Source organism: Miniopterus schreibersii, assembly GCF_964146895.1.
Source record: "Miniopterus schreibersii genome assembly, chromosome: 2".
Classification (NCBI taxonomy): domain Eukaryota; kingdom Metazoa; phylum Chordata; class Mammalia; order Chiroptera; family Miniopteridae; genus Miniopterus; species Miniopterus schreibersii.
Genome location: NC_138102.1, coordinates 158,940,777 through 158,959,042, shown reverse-complemented (window position 1 = coordinate 158,959,042; position 18,266 = coordinate 158,940,777). Strand labels below are relative to the sequence as shown.

At 35.3% G+C, this 18,266-nt stretch overlaps 1 protein-coding gene and 1 pseudogene across 4 annotated transcripts in view; one reads left to right on the top strand and one right to left on the bottom strand.

The window, feature by feature from the left end:
* ABCC9 (ATP binding cassette subfamily C member 9) overlaps window positions 1-18,266 on the bottom strand; it is a 104,105-nt gene that overhangs the window by 38,140 nt on the left and 47,699 nt on the right. For 2 of the 3 annotated variants that reach the window (XM_081125431.1, XM_081125430.1), the window contains exons 18-25: window positions 17,150-17,222; window positions 16,149-16,254; window positions 10,138-10,176; window positions 8,493-8,594; window positions 7,225-7,309; window positions 5,190-5,270; window positions 1,435-1,572; window positions 1,167-1,292 (exon numbers count right to left, since the gene is read on the bottom strand). In XM_081125431.1, coding sequence (XP_080981557.1) covers window positions 1,167-1,292; window positions 1,435-1,572; window positions 5,190-5,270; window positions 7,225-7,309; window positions 8,493-8,594; window positions 10,138-10,176; window positions 16,149-16,254; window positions 17,150-17,222 — 750 coding nt within the window. The remainder of the gene's footprint in view (window positions 1-1,166; window positions 1,293-1,434; window positions 1,573-5,189; window positions 5,271-7,224; window positions 7,310-8,492; window positions 8,595-10,137; window positions 10,177-16,148; window positions 16,255-17,149; window positions 17,223-18,266) is intronic. The other variant, XR_013997981.1, reaches the window with a different exon arrangement.
* Window positions 6,180-6,558, top strand: LOC308552684 (small ribosomal subunit protein eS12 pseudogene; annotated as a pseudogene). The gene has a single exon. The product of its transcript is annotated as a small ribosomal subunit protein eS12 pseudogene (transcript).

Here is an 18,266-nt window from a genome sequence, read left to right as displayed (position 1 = left end):
GGACTTTTACATATATCATTCTTTTTTCTGTAGTTTGCTTTTCATATTTTTGGCAAATCCACAGAAGACAGAGCAACCCAGGGTCTGTCTGACTTTTTATCTTCCCTTCTCTATTGAAACATAGGTCCTTTTATTCCTTTATGAAAGAATACATTTTAATTTCTTGATATTCTCAAAAATTTGCCAATAAAAAGATTTCATTTTATAATGCTCATTCTTGGCCAGAGGTACCAAATTCTGGACATTTAGTCCCAAGTCAAGAGATAGAAATAAAAAAATTTACTAATTCAATTTATAATTTCACCTCTCAATCACAAATCATTCTTTTATTATACTTAATCTGATTTCCAATTCTGTTATTACCTCATTCAATGTTATATTTAAATCATATATAACATTATACTGTAATTACATTGGCTATGGATCTGGGTTTAAGTCCAACTAGGGCCACTTATTACAACTTTGGCAAGTGACTTAGTCTCTCTGAGCTTGTCTCCCCATCTGTAAAAATGAGATGGTATTTTCTTCACTTATTTCTCTTTTTTTTCCTTTTCTGATTTCTGGGTTTTGTGCTAATTAAATGAGATTGTGTAAAGGGGCTTTGTGGACTTTAAAAGCTATTTGAAGGTAAAATTTTATTGTTATTTCTTTCTGATCACCTTCCTTCACTCCCAACTCTATCCTATACATGCTTTACAACTTCACCCACAGCTCACAGATCTTCCTTTTTTCAAAATTATCCTGGATTTGTTTTGCCCATATCCCTCCACTTGTAGGTGGTGAATAAAAATATTCACACATTACAGAAGAGAAAAATAAGATATGCGTAAGAAAAATAAGATAAAATAAGGATATATTATGCTTCGGCAAGTAGTTTAAATTTTAATCACACGCATAATTATAATATGGTTCAAATTCAAGTAAAAATCTTCTAAAAACCTGACAGCACTTCTTCCAAAAGATATCATTAGAATTTTATAGTTTCAAAGTAGCCCATTTGTTAATAACATATAAATATATAATTACTTTGGATTTCAAATGAGGACCATTATCAAATATTAAACATTAAATTTAAGTACTCCTTTAAAATATTTTTAGTAATTATACAGTATATTTCTGACTCTTCTGAAATGGACTCTGAACTCTTCCAAACTATGAGCAATTACCTTTTCTAGTTCTTGATCCTGCCGGTTCATGAGTGTTTTCCAGTGTTCATAAAGCTCAACATCTTTGGTTTGAATGTCCTTCAAAGTCCCTTCTCTTAGTACACTTCCATCTTTCATGGCTATGATCTAGGGAAAGCACATATTAGCACAAAAAGTCTTAGTTGGCCAAATGAATTACCCTGATCTCAGAAAGCACTTCTTAATGTCCCTATTTATTATTAAAAGGACTATAATATAAAAGTTAATGAAACTTCCTCTGAGCTCTCACCCAGTCAGCATGTGTTAGATACTGTAATTTGTGAGTCACAAGAACGAGTGTCCTCTTGTCATCTTGGAGAAATTTCAAAATCCCTTCCTGCATTAAGTGATCACTCAAGTGAATGTCCAGGGCAGAGAATGGATCATCCTACAAGCAGTAAAAGAGACAGAAGGTAAACATGTTCTATACCTTTTATGTAACTTAATTCCTCTAGAAAGAAATACAAATAACAAAGGACAAATTATCCCTCAAATCTAATTAATAAAAGCAGACTCTGTATAACTTTAAATTGTCAGGAAAAAATTTAAAATGAAGCTTTTCTTTTCTTTTACCTTTAAAAAATTTTTAAGTAAATAAAAATATTAAAAGCGGTTTGAATTTTTACATATAGAATCTTCAAATCCAAAACCCAATATTTTCGACAACCTATAACAACAGAGTAAACAAAGAATGAAGCAGTAATTGGAGCAACTAAATTTTAGATTATAAAAATAGGCATTGAGTCTGACCAAGATGGTGACATAGGAGGCTTCTGAATTTCCTTCCTCCCACTCAAGCACCAAATATACAACTACACACAGAGCAATTCCCTCTGAAAGAAATCCAGAAATTAGTTGAGTGACTTCTATACATTGGCCAACTAGAAAATACCCACATCTAAATGGGCAGGAATAGCTGAGAAACTCTCACCATAGCCTCACCCTGGCACAGCACCATACAACTGAGAGGGAACCCCCAACTCCCAGCTGCTCCTGAGGAGGGAAGGGTTGGAACCACACATCTAGTGCCTTGACTTTTATGGCAGCCACCTGAGGGACAGGGCCCCAAATCACCTAGCTCTGAAAGCCAAAAGGACTTGCATTCATGAATCTCATAGCAAACAAAAAGCAGTTTTTAAACAGGTGCAGGAGCCCCCTTCCCCGAGCCCACTGCTCTTGGCTATATATACACCCTGGCTCGGCATAGACAGAGAACACAATAATGCCCATCTCCCTGGAAGGGGTTTGACTGAATACTTTCCCAGCTGCTTGCTACCTAAGCTTCTAATCAGCCTGCGTCTAGGTGTTGACTCTGATCCTCTCCTTTGGGATACTGATGGGTCTTAACCCATCAACAACTACTTGGAGCCAATAAGAACAAAAATGGCAGCTGGGATAATTACAAAGGTTGGAGAGGCAACCAAGAGCTCAGGGTGGGCTGATTGAAGAGGTTCATCTCCTATAGGACTGGTCTGTCAAGACTGGGAGAGGTTATTTTATATAATAAGCAGAAACTGACACAGAGAGTCAAGGGGAATGAAGAAACAAGGGAATATATTCCAATAAGATAAATCTCCATAAACCATTTTAATAGAATAGACATAAGTGATTTGCCTGATATAGCGTTCAAAATAACAGTCATAAAGATGTTCATTGAGATCAGAAGGGCAACACATGTGAGAATTTCAACAAAGAAAAAAAAAAGTATAAACAAGTAGCAATCAGAAATCATAGAGCTGAGGCATACAATACCAAAACTAAAAAATTCAATAGAGGGGTTCAATAGCTGACAATATCAAGAGGAAGAAAGGATTTCTATAAAACTCTGATTTTAAATGTTGTAAGATAGTAAGGCGTAAAGAAAAGTTCATTATCTCTAAATTAAGACACCCAATTTTTAGTCATGACTCTACCACTCTGACAGTGGGCAAGTTTTCAGACTCAGTCACTTCATTTGCAAAATGTGGATAATGATGATACCTGTCAGAGAGCCCAGAGGATTGTTGCAAAGATCAAAGGCAATAATGTGAAAGTCTCTGTAAAGTGTTATACAAGTGTTATTTTATAATTATTTTCTTATTTTAAAAACTGTGGTGGATTAATAGTAATCCCTTAAAGCAACACAGTAAGAGTTCAGTGACTTCAGGACTCTCATAATAAAAAGAATGTGGTGGTTAGAAATGCAGGCTACGGAATCAGGCCACCTGGGCTTGCATCCTTGCGTCACTATTGCTCTCTGTATGACCTTGGATAAACTATCCCCCAAACCCTCAATATCCTCTGTAAATTGTAGCAGCAGCACTAGTAGTAGTAGGAACAACAACAACAACAGTGCCAAACCTAACAGGGTTATTGTGAGAATTAAATGAGCTGATGTGTATAAAGTACTTAGAATCATGCCTAGGTCACAGAAAGCCCTTAATGATGGTTGCTTTCATTTAGTGCCATGGCTTCATTATGGGGCACTTTGGTGTTATAGTCAAATGTAACCTTTTATATAACTTAATAAAAATCTAGGTTTGATGAATTGGGAATCATTCCTCAAGATTCAGTTTGCTTATTAATGTTTGGGGCAATGTTTCTTCTATAGAAAGCAGCACAATTTGCAAAATGGCCAATCCAATGAATGGCCGGTTCTTCAATTTCAAGAATATATTATCTATTTTTATATACATATATACAGTTCTCATTAATACATTCTTCCCTATATTCAATAAATATGTTCAAGTATTATATTCTTTGTATGAATATATTTTTGGAAATAACTCCCAAATATATTCAATGATATACAGCACATTTATAGATACTATAAAGTTTCAAAAATAACTAGCATACTTGATACATCACTAGCATCATTAGGATGCTTTATTTGGCTCTGATGTTGTGTAAAGGCTAATGTAATAAAGTTTAATTAGAGCAAAATGTAAAACCAGTCAAATAATTAACTGATCCCAAAGTTGAAGAAGTCATTTCTAGTTGAGGGTCCATCCATTTGCAGAAAGATTTACAAATACACAGGTTACTGCTAGAACCTGCTACAGCTTTTAGAGTATGTGGGGGGGGGGTTTTCTGAAAAAATTTAGGGACTGTTATTCTTAGGGAGATTGGCCTGAAGTGAATTTACAGTATGTCCAAATTCTACTTCCATCCCTAGTAATGGATCCAAGCTTAGTGGGAAACTCCAAAACCAACCTACTTTCTGAAGAGGCTTTCAACATTGGATGAAGTGAAAACTCTAAAGGAGGAAGCCAGATTTATAAATAGTTAATAATTGCACAGAAGGAAAAGGCAGGGGAGGATGCATTTACGTAGTCTTCTGGTCTCTGATATACATTATCTATTTGTAAGCTAAGTATTTTGACTTCCTCTTGCTGGAGCAACCAAACTAGAACAAAGTCATATTCAACATAATCATCTAATGTTATTTGTGGATCCACAGGTAGAACCAATAACCCAGGATACACATAAACATTCATGGAGCTTTATTAAGGCAGACTCTAGACCTGCCCTTATAGATTACGATTCAATAGGTCTAGGATGGTAGTAAGATTTCTATAGTTTTAGGAAGCTTCACAGAAAAATCTTATCCACAGCCTGAGTTTTACACCTTTGGAATGGAGTACCTTGTTTACTTACTCCTATGTCTACCAAGAATGTATTTTCCATATCTTCTTTCTTTGCCAGCAAATATAAAGGAGAAGACCTGTGATCTTGTCCAGTTGATCCAGCACCATTCACACACCCTCATTAATAATCCTCGTGGTTAAGAAACTCAGATAAGCAGCCATGTGGGCTCCTCAACCTCTTGGACATCAATCTGGCTCCCCCAACTCTCAACCTTACATGTTGATCTGATTTGTACTGTGAGGATTTGTTTCTCCTACATTTTTTATGATTTCACAAGTTAAACCATCTTTCCTTAAGTTATTTGACTTGTCCTTTAAAGACTCATTTTTCCAGAGGGAAACAATGAATTAGAAATATAAGTAAAGGCCATATTCTCACCAAGAAGACAATGTTGGTATTTTGATAGAGAGCTCGTGCCACACAGATTCTTTGCCTCTGACCCCCACTCAAGTTGATGCCCTAGAGAAGAAATATCCATAAATACCCACCTTTTCCATTAGTAAATGATCTGTTGGTTAAAAGTTTCTTTTCAAATACAAATTTTTCTTTAAAAAACCTTAAAATAATAGTAACTTACTAATTAAACTGTGATAACATTAACAAGAAAAAATGAAAACTGTCTAGTGTTCAATACCTGCATCATATTAAGGTAATTGTTGGCTGACAATATTAATCATCCTTTCACTCTGACAGAGAGCTCTGCTGTACAAAAGAGTTATTAACCCAAACACTTGTGAGTGCTGAAGACTGCAAACAATTCCAATTTCTTTTTTCTCATTTTGTGAATTGTGCCTCTAATGTACTTAACATATACCTCTTAAATTTGATATTATAAGTTTTGTTCAACAGAATTATGCAGCAATATGCTTTTATAAGCAAGTGTTAATTATAATAGTATTAAAAAACTAGTATAGTAAGCCCTCACTTAACATCGTCCACAGGTTCTTGGAACCATGGCAAAACGAAATATTGATATAAACAGAGTTAAGCTCCTAAGGCAGCTCAATGTTATAATAAAATGACATTGAACAAAATGATGTTGCATGAAATGAGAAATGAAGTTATTCTAGGACCTGCTATATTTATTGAGCGCTTAGTATGGGTCAGACTTGTGTAAACGGTTTTACATTCCTTATTTATTTTATTCCTTATAGTAATTCCAATATGCAGTACTGTTCTCATTTTACAAACATAAAAACTAAGGCTCTGAGAGGTGAAGTCCATGCTCTTAAATACTAAACTATGGTACAATAAGTAGTCATTAATAATGCAGACTACAGCTCTTTCCCTGCCACCATGGAGGCAGAGGCTTGGGTGCATTCAAGATACAGCTCCACCCCATAACCCACTATCACGGCCAAGGAAGGCGTTGCTGCTGGAGGTGCAATGGATGTTAGTGCTGTTTTATGAGGTGGTGAAGACCACCCTTACCCATGATGGCCTAGCACTCGGAATTTGAGAAACTGCCAAAGCCTCAGACAAGCACCAAGCCCATCTTTGTATGCTTGCATCCAACTGTGATGGGTTTAAGTATGTCAAGTTGGTGGAAGCCGTTTGTACTGAACATCAAATCAACCTAGCTAAGGTTGAGGACAACAGGAAACTAGGAGAATGGGTAGGCCTCTGCAAAATCCACAGAGAGGGAAAACCCCATGCATTGGTTGGCTGGTTATGTGGTGGTTAAAGGACTACGGCAGAGTCTCAGGCCAAGGGTGTCATTGAGGAATACTTCAAATGCAAGAAATGAACAAATAAACGTGACTTCTTTTGTTTCTCAAAAAAAGAATGCAGGCTACAGAGTCAGACTAACTCCAGCTGCACCACTGACTCTGTGACTGGGCAAGCTCTTTAACCTCTCTCAGCCTTCATTTTCTCAGCTTTGATATACATGTAGCATATAAAATCTTATGCACAATACTTAATGCCTATAAGGGTTAACAATTTTAACCAACACTGTAATAAAGATTACACAGAGGTATAAATATTTTTCAGCTGGTCAGAATAGTATAACGTCAATGAAAAACATGTTTACACACACATAAGAACACTTTAGCAAGAATAAATCGATGCTGACAAGAGTGGAAGGAGTTGTCGAAAGCAATCTCAGTTTCCAAATTGATTTAAAGTAAACTTCAAGTAAGTAAAAATACATTTGATCAAAGGCAGGAACTGCTCTATTTTCCTTGAGAACTCTCAAGTGGCCAGCACGTTTAGTATATGGTGGTTACACAACAAACACTTAAGAGAGTGTGGCATCAAAGAGCTCCTGTATTCCTGTTTCTGGAACTTGTCACTAGGACAACACACACATCTTAAACTCTCAGATTTTATTATGCTCCATTAAAGGTTAAAGGAAACCAGAAGACTTTTCTGGATTTTTGTTCATCATTTAATTAAACCATGCATAGCTCACCCTCTCTCCAATTTCAGTTTGGTCTCCAAATGGCAGTAAGTCAATATCTGGCTGAAGAGAACAGGCATCTGTGACAGCTTTATACCTTTAGGAGAAATTATGTTGAATTTTCAGAACACTATTAACATGCTGCCCATAAACTAAGTCCCAAGTTCAATATCTCAGAAGCTGAAATGCACCATTTATTGAACAATTGTATATATTAGCCTCTACTGTAAGTTTGTGGATACAAAGATAAATAGGTATTGGTTCTCACTCTTACAAAGCAAGTAAATGGAGCACAAGACTGATATAGAAACATATAATAAAAATGTACCTTATTAGGTGCTCCTAGAATATATAGAAGGAAATGACTGACCATTCTGAGAAGTCAGTGACATCTTTGCAAGGAAGCAAGGTGTAAATAATATCCAGAAAGATGAGTCATAATTTGCCAAGAAATGAGAGAAAGGAAGAGTTTATGGTGCACGTGAGAGACAACAGGAGGCTCTCAAGGACTAAAGCATGGGATTGGGGTGTCTGTGCACACTGATCATGCATGCTGAAGGGGGAACAAACGGAAGACAGTCGACAGTACTCAAACTGATCTAAGGCTGAGACTGGAGATTCAATGGATAGGATGTAGAGGGAAGCACAGAGTCTGAAAGTGCTGGGGGGAAATAGAACAGTTTCATCTTCTCAATCACCTAGTCTGAAAATATTCAGGTCATTCTTGACTCTTCCCTCTTCTTCCCCCTGCTCATATTTGCCCACTGCTATTCTGGAATGGCTTTCTGGCAACCACCTCTTCTCTTGCACCTTTCTAGTCACCCCCAGGTGCAGGCAACAAACACTGGGTGCCTGGGTAATTGTTCTAACAAACTTCTAAATGTCTCCTTGCTCCTAACTCAGATGCGTCCCACGTATCGGTCATCACACTGCAGATTAAACACCACATTCACCTTATAATTTCCCTTTCTAGAACGTGCTGTGCCCCGCCCAGGATGCACACAATTAAATCCAGTTGGATTTTAGGGCCCACCACCACCTTGTCTCAGCACTCCTTTACAATCTAGTTTCCCACTGTCAGTATCCCCAAATAGCTCTCTGTCTGGTCTGTTCCCAGGCCCCAAACAGAGCAGAATCGAAAGACCTGGTGGTGAGGGTGGAAGGAGGGCAAGCAGGAGGAAAGGAAATCCCCGCGTAAAGATTCCAGACACCGGAGACCAAACATAAGGATTCAAAATAGGCACTCGTTTTAGTTCTAGATTTTATACATTCAGAATTACCTCTGTTTGTTGAAAGGGCTTCCAAAGGTAATATTTTCTTCTACTGTAGCATTTAATAGCCAAGGCTTTTGAGCTGCATAAGCCACAGAATACCTGCTCCTACTGGAAAATAGAAAAGAAAAACGAAACGGCAAAATCATGCAAGCGTGCTCTGCTGTATGTGCATTTTAGTGTAGTTCAGTGAAATAAAAGTTGATAAAATATCTCAAACACAGAAATGGAAAACTCCTAAAAGAGAACGTTTTAACAACCACCAACTTTATTAATTAATGGTTAAAGATTCCACTTGAATTCAGGGGATTAGAATTTTATCAAAATATCACACAATGTAGGAAATTTGATTTTGCTATGCTGAAGGAGTAGAAATCATTAATTAAAATTTCATTTTCTAAAATGAATATAATTTTTAAAATAAAAATGAATAACAATTCACTTTCTCACAGCACAGATATTTTAATTTGTATTTAAAGCACTTTACATGATTACAAATTTTATATGTAGACCTTAAAAAATATGTGAATTGATACTAGAATTATAGTATGTACTTGTGGCTTAATCACATTAACATATTTTAAGGCAATAGATAATATATATTTCAAAACAAAGAATAATAGCTTGAAGGGTTCATTTCAATATTGAAATACATATACATCTAAAAATGATGTATTTCAATACATATTGAAATAGTTTATTTAAAAACATATATAACCCTCTCCTCCCCCACCTTTTTTTGGCTTGAAAATTCTACCAGATCTGTATCTTAGACTTTAATTTGCAATAATTAAGAAAATGCATGTAAGCTTAAGATAAAGAAGATGATGGGATTGGAGCAGGGAAAGGGTCACTAGTCCACAGTTAGCTCATGGTCTGTAAGTACTAATAAAGGAATTATGGTTAAAAGAGAGTAAGGTTAAGAAAAGGAGCAGTTAGAAATGCTCAGTGATTATCCTGAAACATTATGTCTAGGAGTTTAGAAGACATAATAAAGTACAGTATACAGTGATCTCTTAGATAACCACATGAGCAGTAAAACAGTGGTTCCCAACTACTGACATGTCTGCTTCCCCTTCCCTCAAGTCCCCTATTTTTTTATTTTTGAAATACCTGAAGCACTTGGCTCTCCATCTCTACCTTATTCACAGATTACATCACTGTTCAACTCATAAAAAATATACATATTACTTCTTTCATTTTTATTGAATTTATTGGGGTGACATTGGTTAATTAAATTATATAGGTTTCAGATGTATATTGTATTGTGTGTTCACCATCTAAAATCAAGTCTCCCATCACCATTTATCTCCTCCTTACCCTCTTCTACCTTCCCTCATCCCCCTTTCCCATTTTATGAAATCCCAAACCCAGTTTGCTAAAAAAAGAATGAGTTTCAGCCAAAGTTGAAACATGTGACTCACTGAAGGAAAACAGTTGACAGACACCATGAGCCATTTTGTTTGGCAAATTAATTATTTCAGCAGCCTGCAAATGTTGGGAACCACTGCTATTGGAAATATTCTAGCACATTTTGATAAATGACTTTATACATCATCAAAATGAACAAAATGAATAGGAGCAAGAGATTATCAATTAAAGTCTGAGGAAGGAAGTTATTCTTATTAAATGCAGATTAAAATAAAAATAATACCTTCTGGTTGCTTCAAAAGAAGGTTCAGATTCATTTACACTGCAAGTATGGCAAACAATGTTCATTAATTATGAAAAGTAAATACAGAATGACTGTCTGCACATATCAAGTAAGAGATAAAATAAACATTGGATGCACTAAAAAGCTACATTTCCCAAATGATTTTTGATATTAGTTTCAAAGACAAATCAGATAAGATATTTTTAAATGCCTTAATTGATTAGAAAATAATTACTTTGTAAGCTTCCAAAAGATAGATAGTACTGTTCTCTTTCATACAAAATTGGAATTCATACAATGACCTGGGTTCTAACCCCAACTCTGCTCCAACCGGTTCTATAAATTTAGGTAATTTCTCTAGAATAGTTTTCCTAGTCTGTATAAGGACTCAATATCTCCAAGGCCTCATCGTTACCTTTAAAATTCAAATTTAATCTATTTACACTCCTAATTAACTACCGTTAAGCATGGGAGAAAGAAATAATTTTAGGTCTCTAAACTTGAAAGGCTTAGAAACAGCCTGGCCGTTAAGAAACTGGTAAGAAAGATAGACGTTCACAATAGGCCAAACTGAAACATTGACCTATGGGTATTAACATGGGTATAATTAACTACTGATCAATATAATTTTTGTAAAAAGAGGTATTTGACTAATTAATTTTAGGTATAGCTATATTATAGGAAAAACACATGAAGACCCATTTGTTTTATTTTTACTACATACTGTATTTTAGTAATTCAGTGGAATTTCATCATTCTGAAAGAACTGAATTCGAAAACCATACACATATTCAAGTCCATAGTAGCTCCAAAAATAGATCCTATTTGACTTTGGCAAGCATCATAAACTTTTGTGGAGAAAATTTACCTAAGTAGGATACCTAGTGATATCTGACTTAGAGTTACCATTGATAAGATTTCTCACAATTGCCCACTGCTAATGCCACCTTGGGATGGTTAAGAGAGGCAGAAAGAAACAATCTCAGACTAAAAATTCCCTCTCAATATGATTATTTCCTGATTTAAGTTGCTTACAAGAAATAAAGTAATAAAATACACAACTTCCCAATGATATCTTCCATATAATATGCTTTAGATGCCAAGAAATTTGGATTTTACTTTTACAGTGGTAAAAGCCAATAAATTATCTCAGTGATTTTAGGTAATCTGAGGAAGACAGAGAACAGAAAAGGAAGAGCAGACTGCACTGCGCTGAGTGAAAGGAAAGTAAGGTTAAGCATGGGCAGATTCCTCTCTTAAAAAGAGAAATGTTCTAGTTTGAGAGATCGGCAAGACTTTTTTTTTTTAATGGAGCATAATGGAATGTCCATAGTAAGAAATTAACAACATATAAGAAAGAAGAGTTAATTAATATAGCAGTGTCCTGAATTAGGCAAGACAGCATATAGTGGATCTTCATTTCTGAAGGCCTCCCCTTGCAGGATTTATGTATATTTTCCTTCAAGTATAAAAGTTAAATATCATACACTAGTTTCAGAAGAAGAAAGAAAAGGTAGATATAGATCCATTTATTGGTAGTCATCTTATGTAAACAAATAAAAATAATCCTACTCTTTCACTAACATTTTCCATGAACAATAATATAGTCCTTAACTTCTAGAGACCACCTCCTCTCTTTCGCATACCAACATGTTTAATCAAATTCAGTTCTGGAAGGTTATTTTTTCTCTTCCAAAATAAATAACTAGAGTTAGCTGTGAATTCCAACATCAGATCATATTTGATTCCATGAAAATCACTGGTTACGTGTCCAGACTCATTTTCCACCATTCAGTGTAGTAGTTATCATCACTAAAGGCAACAAGAGAAAGCAAAGGAGTCAGATGGAAAATCCTCTTCTGGAAAAAAATGGCGTAAGATTTCACGTCTGTGTGCAGAATTTGTGTGTATTTTCCTTCAAGAGTAAAAGTCAAACTTGGTGTTCTAGAAACTTCCAAGTATCATGGTTGATACCTTATGGAATGCAAAGAGTGATTTTGGCAGTCCTAAAACAGGAATAATATTTGGAAGATGGGGAGCTAGGTATGGACACAAACATGCTACATTCTAACTGATCCTTCATGACAGGTAAAGTCACAGGAAAAGGAGTAACTCCTCAATTCACCAGTCTCAGAATAACTGAGCCTGATTACATGAAGCTGATGACATGAAGACATAAGAAGATGGAACATTAGGACAGATGGGGCCTGGTAAGAGGCCAGCTGATGGCACGGGGAGAGGAAAGAGAAAAGAAAGGGAAAGCAGAGATAAATGACGGCCCTCTCTCACACGATTACCACACTTATTACACATGCTGGACTCCCTCACTCAAACCATCATCAGATAAAGCTTTAGTTCTGGCTCCTAAGATATAGATAGGAATTACTGTTTATCATGACATGTAGTAGAGGACAACTTCAGTCAGGCAGAACATTTGCTTCTAAACAAATAGCACAGCTCGATTCAGGATTAAGAACCCTGGCATTCTGACAGTTTTGGAGAATGATTTAGTCACTCCTTCCTCTCTCTCGCTTTTCTCTTCTGGGGCTAGAAGATGTCAGACTAGGTCACAGGTAGCAATTTTCAAGGAAACATCTACAGATGTATTTGCTGTACACCGGGTTCTGCCCATGTAGGCGTGCCCTGCATGAGCAGCAGTACCTTCTCTCCTGCCCAAAGTAAATATTTAGCACTGCAAGAGGGCAGAGCACTTTACTGCTCTTTGCTCAGGCCATCTATGAGGACACATTTAATTCATGCAACCAGAGATACACGCCATGATGAAACTATGACAGCAAGGCACCTGGTGCCTTACCATAGCATTTGGTTTATTGTTTTGCTTTTTTATTTTTTGAGCTTTAAAAAATATCAAATAATCCAGTTTGCTGTAATAAAGTAGTTCTTAGTATTGGCACGTCATCAGCCTATTGATATTGATCATTTCTAAATTAGGTTTGCTCTAATAACATTTATATGCCTTTCCTTATTGGATGAAGCACAACAGCTTTTTTTTTCTGAAATGGAGAGTAATTACAAATAACTCTTTTAAAAAAAGTGAGTATTCTCTGAATTTTTTTTTATTGAAGATATGTTTTATCAGCTATTAAGGATCCCATGGAGGAAAATTAGGTAATTCTTGTAGTTAAAGAAAAATTGAACTAGTGTTAGCTCATCCAAACTCTTAAGGGTTTGGTTTTTAAGTCGCATGTGTGTCTGAGCCAACACAAACATTTTTTTTAAGAAAATCTTTGTCCTTCAGCCAGTAAGAGATAGGATTATTGTCTATTAACTATTCTTAAAAGATGATTTGTAAATTATAGGAATTTTATAAATATTTGGAATTATCTTAAATCCTTTATTACACCTTCATCATATTGGCTCTTTCTCTAAGATATAACCTTTTACTAGCTTTTAAAATTAGAATCCATGGGAGAGATTTCTTCCCCAAAAAAAATCTTAGCTGCTATTCAGTAAAAGTATGTTTTTATCTTTTATTTCCCTCTCTGCCTAACTTTCATAAAGTTCAGAGTGGAATTTGTGGCCCATATTTATAATGAACTCTAGTGCATGCATTTCTATGTATTAATTTCTCAGATTTTTATTTAAGCCTTATTTTCTTTTTGATATCTTTATCTTTTTTCAAGATTTATTATATTATGTAATTTTAAATAAAATAATTCACAATCTTTATGAAATGAGATAGGATATCTTACTTAGGAATGCAGAAAATAAATAACTAGATTGTGTAAAACACTTTCCTAATTCCCGTATCATTTATTTATCTATTAACAAAGTCATAATAATTCTTAATGATGACATTAGGAGTCAATTTGGCCCAAATGGAGCTGGAACCTTTTTTAACACTGGAGAAGACTAGATAAGGAGGTTGTTCTGGAGGCATGAAAATAGAATCTCAAGCTTTCTCTGTCACTGTCTCTCATTCTTTCTCTCTTGAAAATAGAATCTCAAGCTTTCTCTGTCACTGTCTCTCATTCTTTCTCTCTGTTTTAATGATAGTGAAACAAGGTAAAAACAGAACCCAAGTAACTTGATTATGGCTGTACATGTCACACAATGTAATTTGTGGAAGGAAGACCTTCTCAAATCGTAGTCATGCACGATGGAAGGTGATGGTGGCGGGGCAAGCACTGCCTGGTGCCTGACCTGAGTGATCAACAGGTACTTGTCATGAAGCAAACTCCAGGTAGCAATTATTTCCCAAGTTGTCTGCTGAATATTCATGAAACAGTTTCATGTCTACTATCTGTTAAATTTGCCCAACAGAAATAAACTGTACACTCAACATTTCTCAGCCTTCTTTCACCAATACCAAAAATAGGATTTACAGTTATATTGTTTCCAGTTCAAATTTCACATCCAAGCATTTCCTTCTCTTAATTGGAGTTTAAAATAGTCTACTCTTAAAAATGCCCTTAAATAGTCTTTTCTTATTCTTGAGAGATGTCTGTGTATGTGAACAGCAGACTAAGCCACAGTAGAATTCACAATGATGGGTACAAAATGATACTAAAGAACGTCTGTAGGTGAAGAGCAAGGTTTCCCGATCTTGGCACAACTGACATTTGGGGCCAGATAATTCTTGTTGGGTGGAGGGGATGGGGGCTGTCCTGTGCATTGTAGGTTGTTGGGCAGCATCCCTGCTCTCTATCAACTAGATCAGTAGCAGACTAATTTCCCCTTGTGAGAGCCAAAAGTCTCCAGAGACTGCCTAATGTCCCCAAAGTTACACCTGGTTTAGAACTGGTCTATAATCCAATTTCTTAGATAAGCTGTAATCAATTTGTTCATAACTGCTCATGGGGAGTCTACTAGGTAGATAATACTATGGTTCTGGTGTACTTTATTACTGCACTATTCTTAGAAGATGCCAAGACAACCATTCAAATATCCAAAGGAGCAACATGCAATATACTTCCTTTCTCATGTCTTTAGGGGAGTACAGCACACTAACCTGACCTATTCATACCTCTAACTAGGTGCTTCTAGTGTCTCAGCCCCTTATGAAGGTTCTGGAAAAGATTATTTCAGATTTCTTCTCTGAACATTGAACTATTAAGGCTCTGTTTGCATTAAAGCTTTATACATAATGCAAGTTTTTCATACCTCCTTTTATTACAAGGTGAATTTTTAAATTATTTCTTTGTTACCCATTTAATTTTAAAAATCTGTCTTTACAATCACAATCTTACATTTATCTCAGCAACATACTAGTTTATACTATTATAAACCTCTATAAAATTGCTTTGTAATTCTTAATTTATGACATTTAAGGTTTCCACAAGTTTAAATAGATAAACAAACAAACAAACAAACAAACAAATAAATAGCTGTGCTTATTTCTAAGGCAGTCTTCAGACTACTGACATGGGAATCTATTGCTTTAAATTCTTCCCTTGGAATATCATCAGATGTGTGACAGAGCAATAGATATCAATTTATTTATTTATTTTTAAAATGTATCTTTATTGTTACAAGTATTACAGGTGTCCCCTTTCTCCCTCCATTGACCCCTTCAACTCTGAATCCACCCCACCACCAGGCCTTTCCCATACCAATGTCTGTGTTCATAGGTTATGCATATAAGCATATAAGTTGTTTGATTAATCTCCTCCCACCCACTCCCCCACCTGTGCCTTCCCTCTGAGATCCCTCAGTCTGTTCCATGCTTCTATGTCTCAGAAAGAACTTATGCACCCCTATGTTCATAGCAGCGCAAATCACAATAGCTAAGATATAGAAACAGCCCAAGTGCCCATCAGTAGACGAGTGGATAAAAAAGCTGTGGGACATTTACACCACGGAATATATGCAGCTGTAAAAAAGAAGGATCTCGTACCCTTTGGGACAGGATGGATGGAACTGGAGGGTATTATGCTAAGTGAAATAATCCAGTCAGAGAAAGACAAATACCACATGATCTCACTTATATGTGGAATGTAATAAACAAAATAAACTGATGAACAATAGACACCAATTTAAAATGCACTTACTTGCTCCAGTGAACTTTTCCTTCCAGTGCCTGCATCTCGCCTAGGATGGCAAGGAGAAGAGAGGACTTCCCACATCCCACTTGGCCCACAATCATGGTTAACTGACCTAGAGAAATGAACAAAGGATAATAACAGAATGAGATATAATTCTGTTGGTAAAATAAAACCAAAACACATTTAGAAAAGGCCAATTTTTCACAATCAATGGCTCAGTTTTGGTCTCTGGCAGTTCTAACAGCTCCTTTTTCTGATATGTAAGATTTTGAAAAAGGAAAGAAAAATTAAAAGATATAGGTCTTGATTTATTTTTTTTCAAACTATAAGAATAGCTGACATTAGTGAACGGAGCATTGAAATAGTTACCTAAATCACCTAGATTAGTTTTGACTTTATTATTCAATTAATTCAGGAGAAAAAGGCAGTTTCAACTAAAAGTGATAATTGGGATGAGTGATTTGGGCTGTTACTAAGACATCTTCTCCAATCTCTTACATTGATTTGCATGTATAATAGAAAAATCCTAAGCTACTGACCACCAAGTGAGGTCAAAAAAATATTTCTATTCAACTATCCAGACGGTTTAAATAAAAATTACTGGGTATTTCAGCCTTGAACATCTTGAAAACGTCAGTCTTCCTTAGGGATAAAAAAATAATTTTCTCATATACTCTTTCTTTAAATCCTTTCTCAAACGAAATGAAAAATCAATAATCCGATTATTTAAATGGGACAAATTAACAAGTGAACTGATCACAGTTAATTTGGACAGTAAATAACTTGTCCAAAGAGCTACACTCAGTAGTGAAAGGCAAGTCTTATCATTTCCAGTCATTTCCACAGGGATACAGTGACTCATGAGCTTTGTGGTGCAAATAAATAACTATCAATAATGTTTCTGTCTTTAAAAAGTCTTTCTTTTTGTTAGGCTCAATTATCTTGGAAATCCATGGTAGTGATAATTATCAATTACAAAAATTAGTAACAAACGATATGATTCTTACCTGTTGGAATTCGAATATTTATATTGGATAATGTAGCTAAACCACTGCCCCATGAAAAGTACCCATTTGTGACCTAGAAAATAAGAATATAAAAATTAAATTATAAAATTATATAAGTATGTGGTGTTAAAAAATATTTCCAATTAAAATAAATTTTCTTTTTAAAGCATTGACAGACTTTCAATACAAGGTAGAACACACAGTGGTGAAATTCTAATTTAGAGTTATAACTATTTAAGAGCTATAAATGAAAAACAAAAGAGAATGGAAGTGAAAGGAGGGTGAATTAGTAACTTTATAAAGAATGCTGAAAATGTAAGATTACTGAGCCATTCTCATGTGAGCCATCTTAAAAAGCAATCCTCCCAAATATTTTCCACTACTAGGCAATGCCTAGAATCCTGGTGATGTAAATTAAAGAACAGAAATAACTATAAATTGTTCCAACCAAATCATTCTGCTACCTGAGGAGGAAGGTTTTATGATAAGTGAGTTTCTTGAACTATATGGATTCATTGTTATTCACTGAACTAAAAGATAGTAAAGAGGGCCGAGGAATGAAGTAAAGAAGTGAGGCAACATTGCTTGGGGGTTATGTATAAACCTCAACAACCAGTCAAGATCACAAGACCTTAGGATCATCTAAAGCAATCTACTTCTTTTCTTTCTGTTATTATTTTATTTTTGCAATCTATTTCTTTTAGCATGCATCAAGTAAACTTGGTAGTTATAATAGTTACAATGATAGGAAACAAAAGATGTGTAACAGAACCCGAAGATTGGAAAGGTGAATAGAGACAGGCAGGTGAGGGGAGAAAAAGTGACTTAAAAATAAGAGGAAACTAATGTAAGAATACACCTTGCTCATAAATTAATATTTTGTTTCAAAACCACAAATGATGAAATTGCTAAGCACATTATTGTTCTGGAATTTTGCACAATAGAATGGTGATGTGTAAATTGTTACTAAATATATCCCTAAAAACATCTTCATAAAAGAGTGAAAAAGTTGTTTGAAAAGTCTAGATTGTGTTTTTCCAAGTAGGTTTTTCTCTAACTTGTAAAATGTGTGGCATTTATGCATGAAAGAGCCATCACATAGATATGCATGAAATTA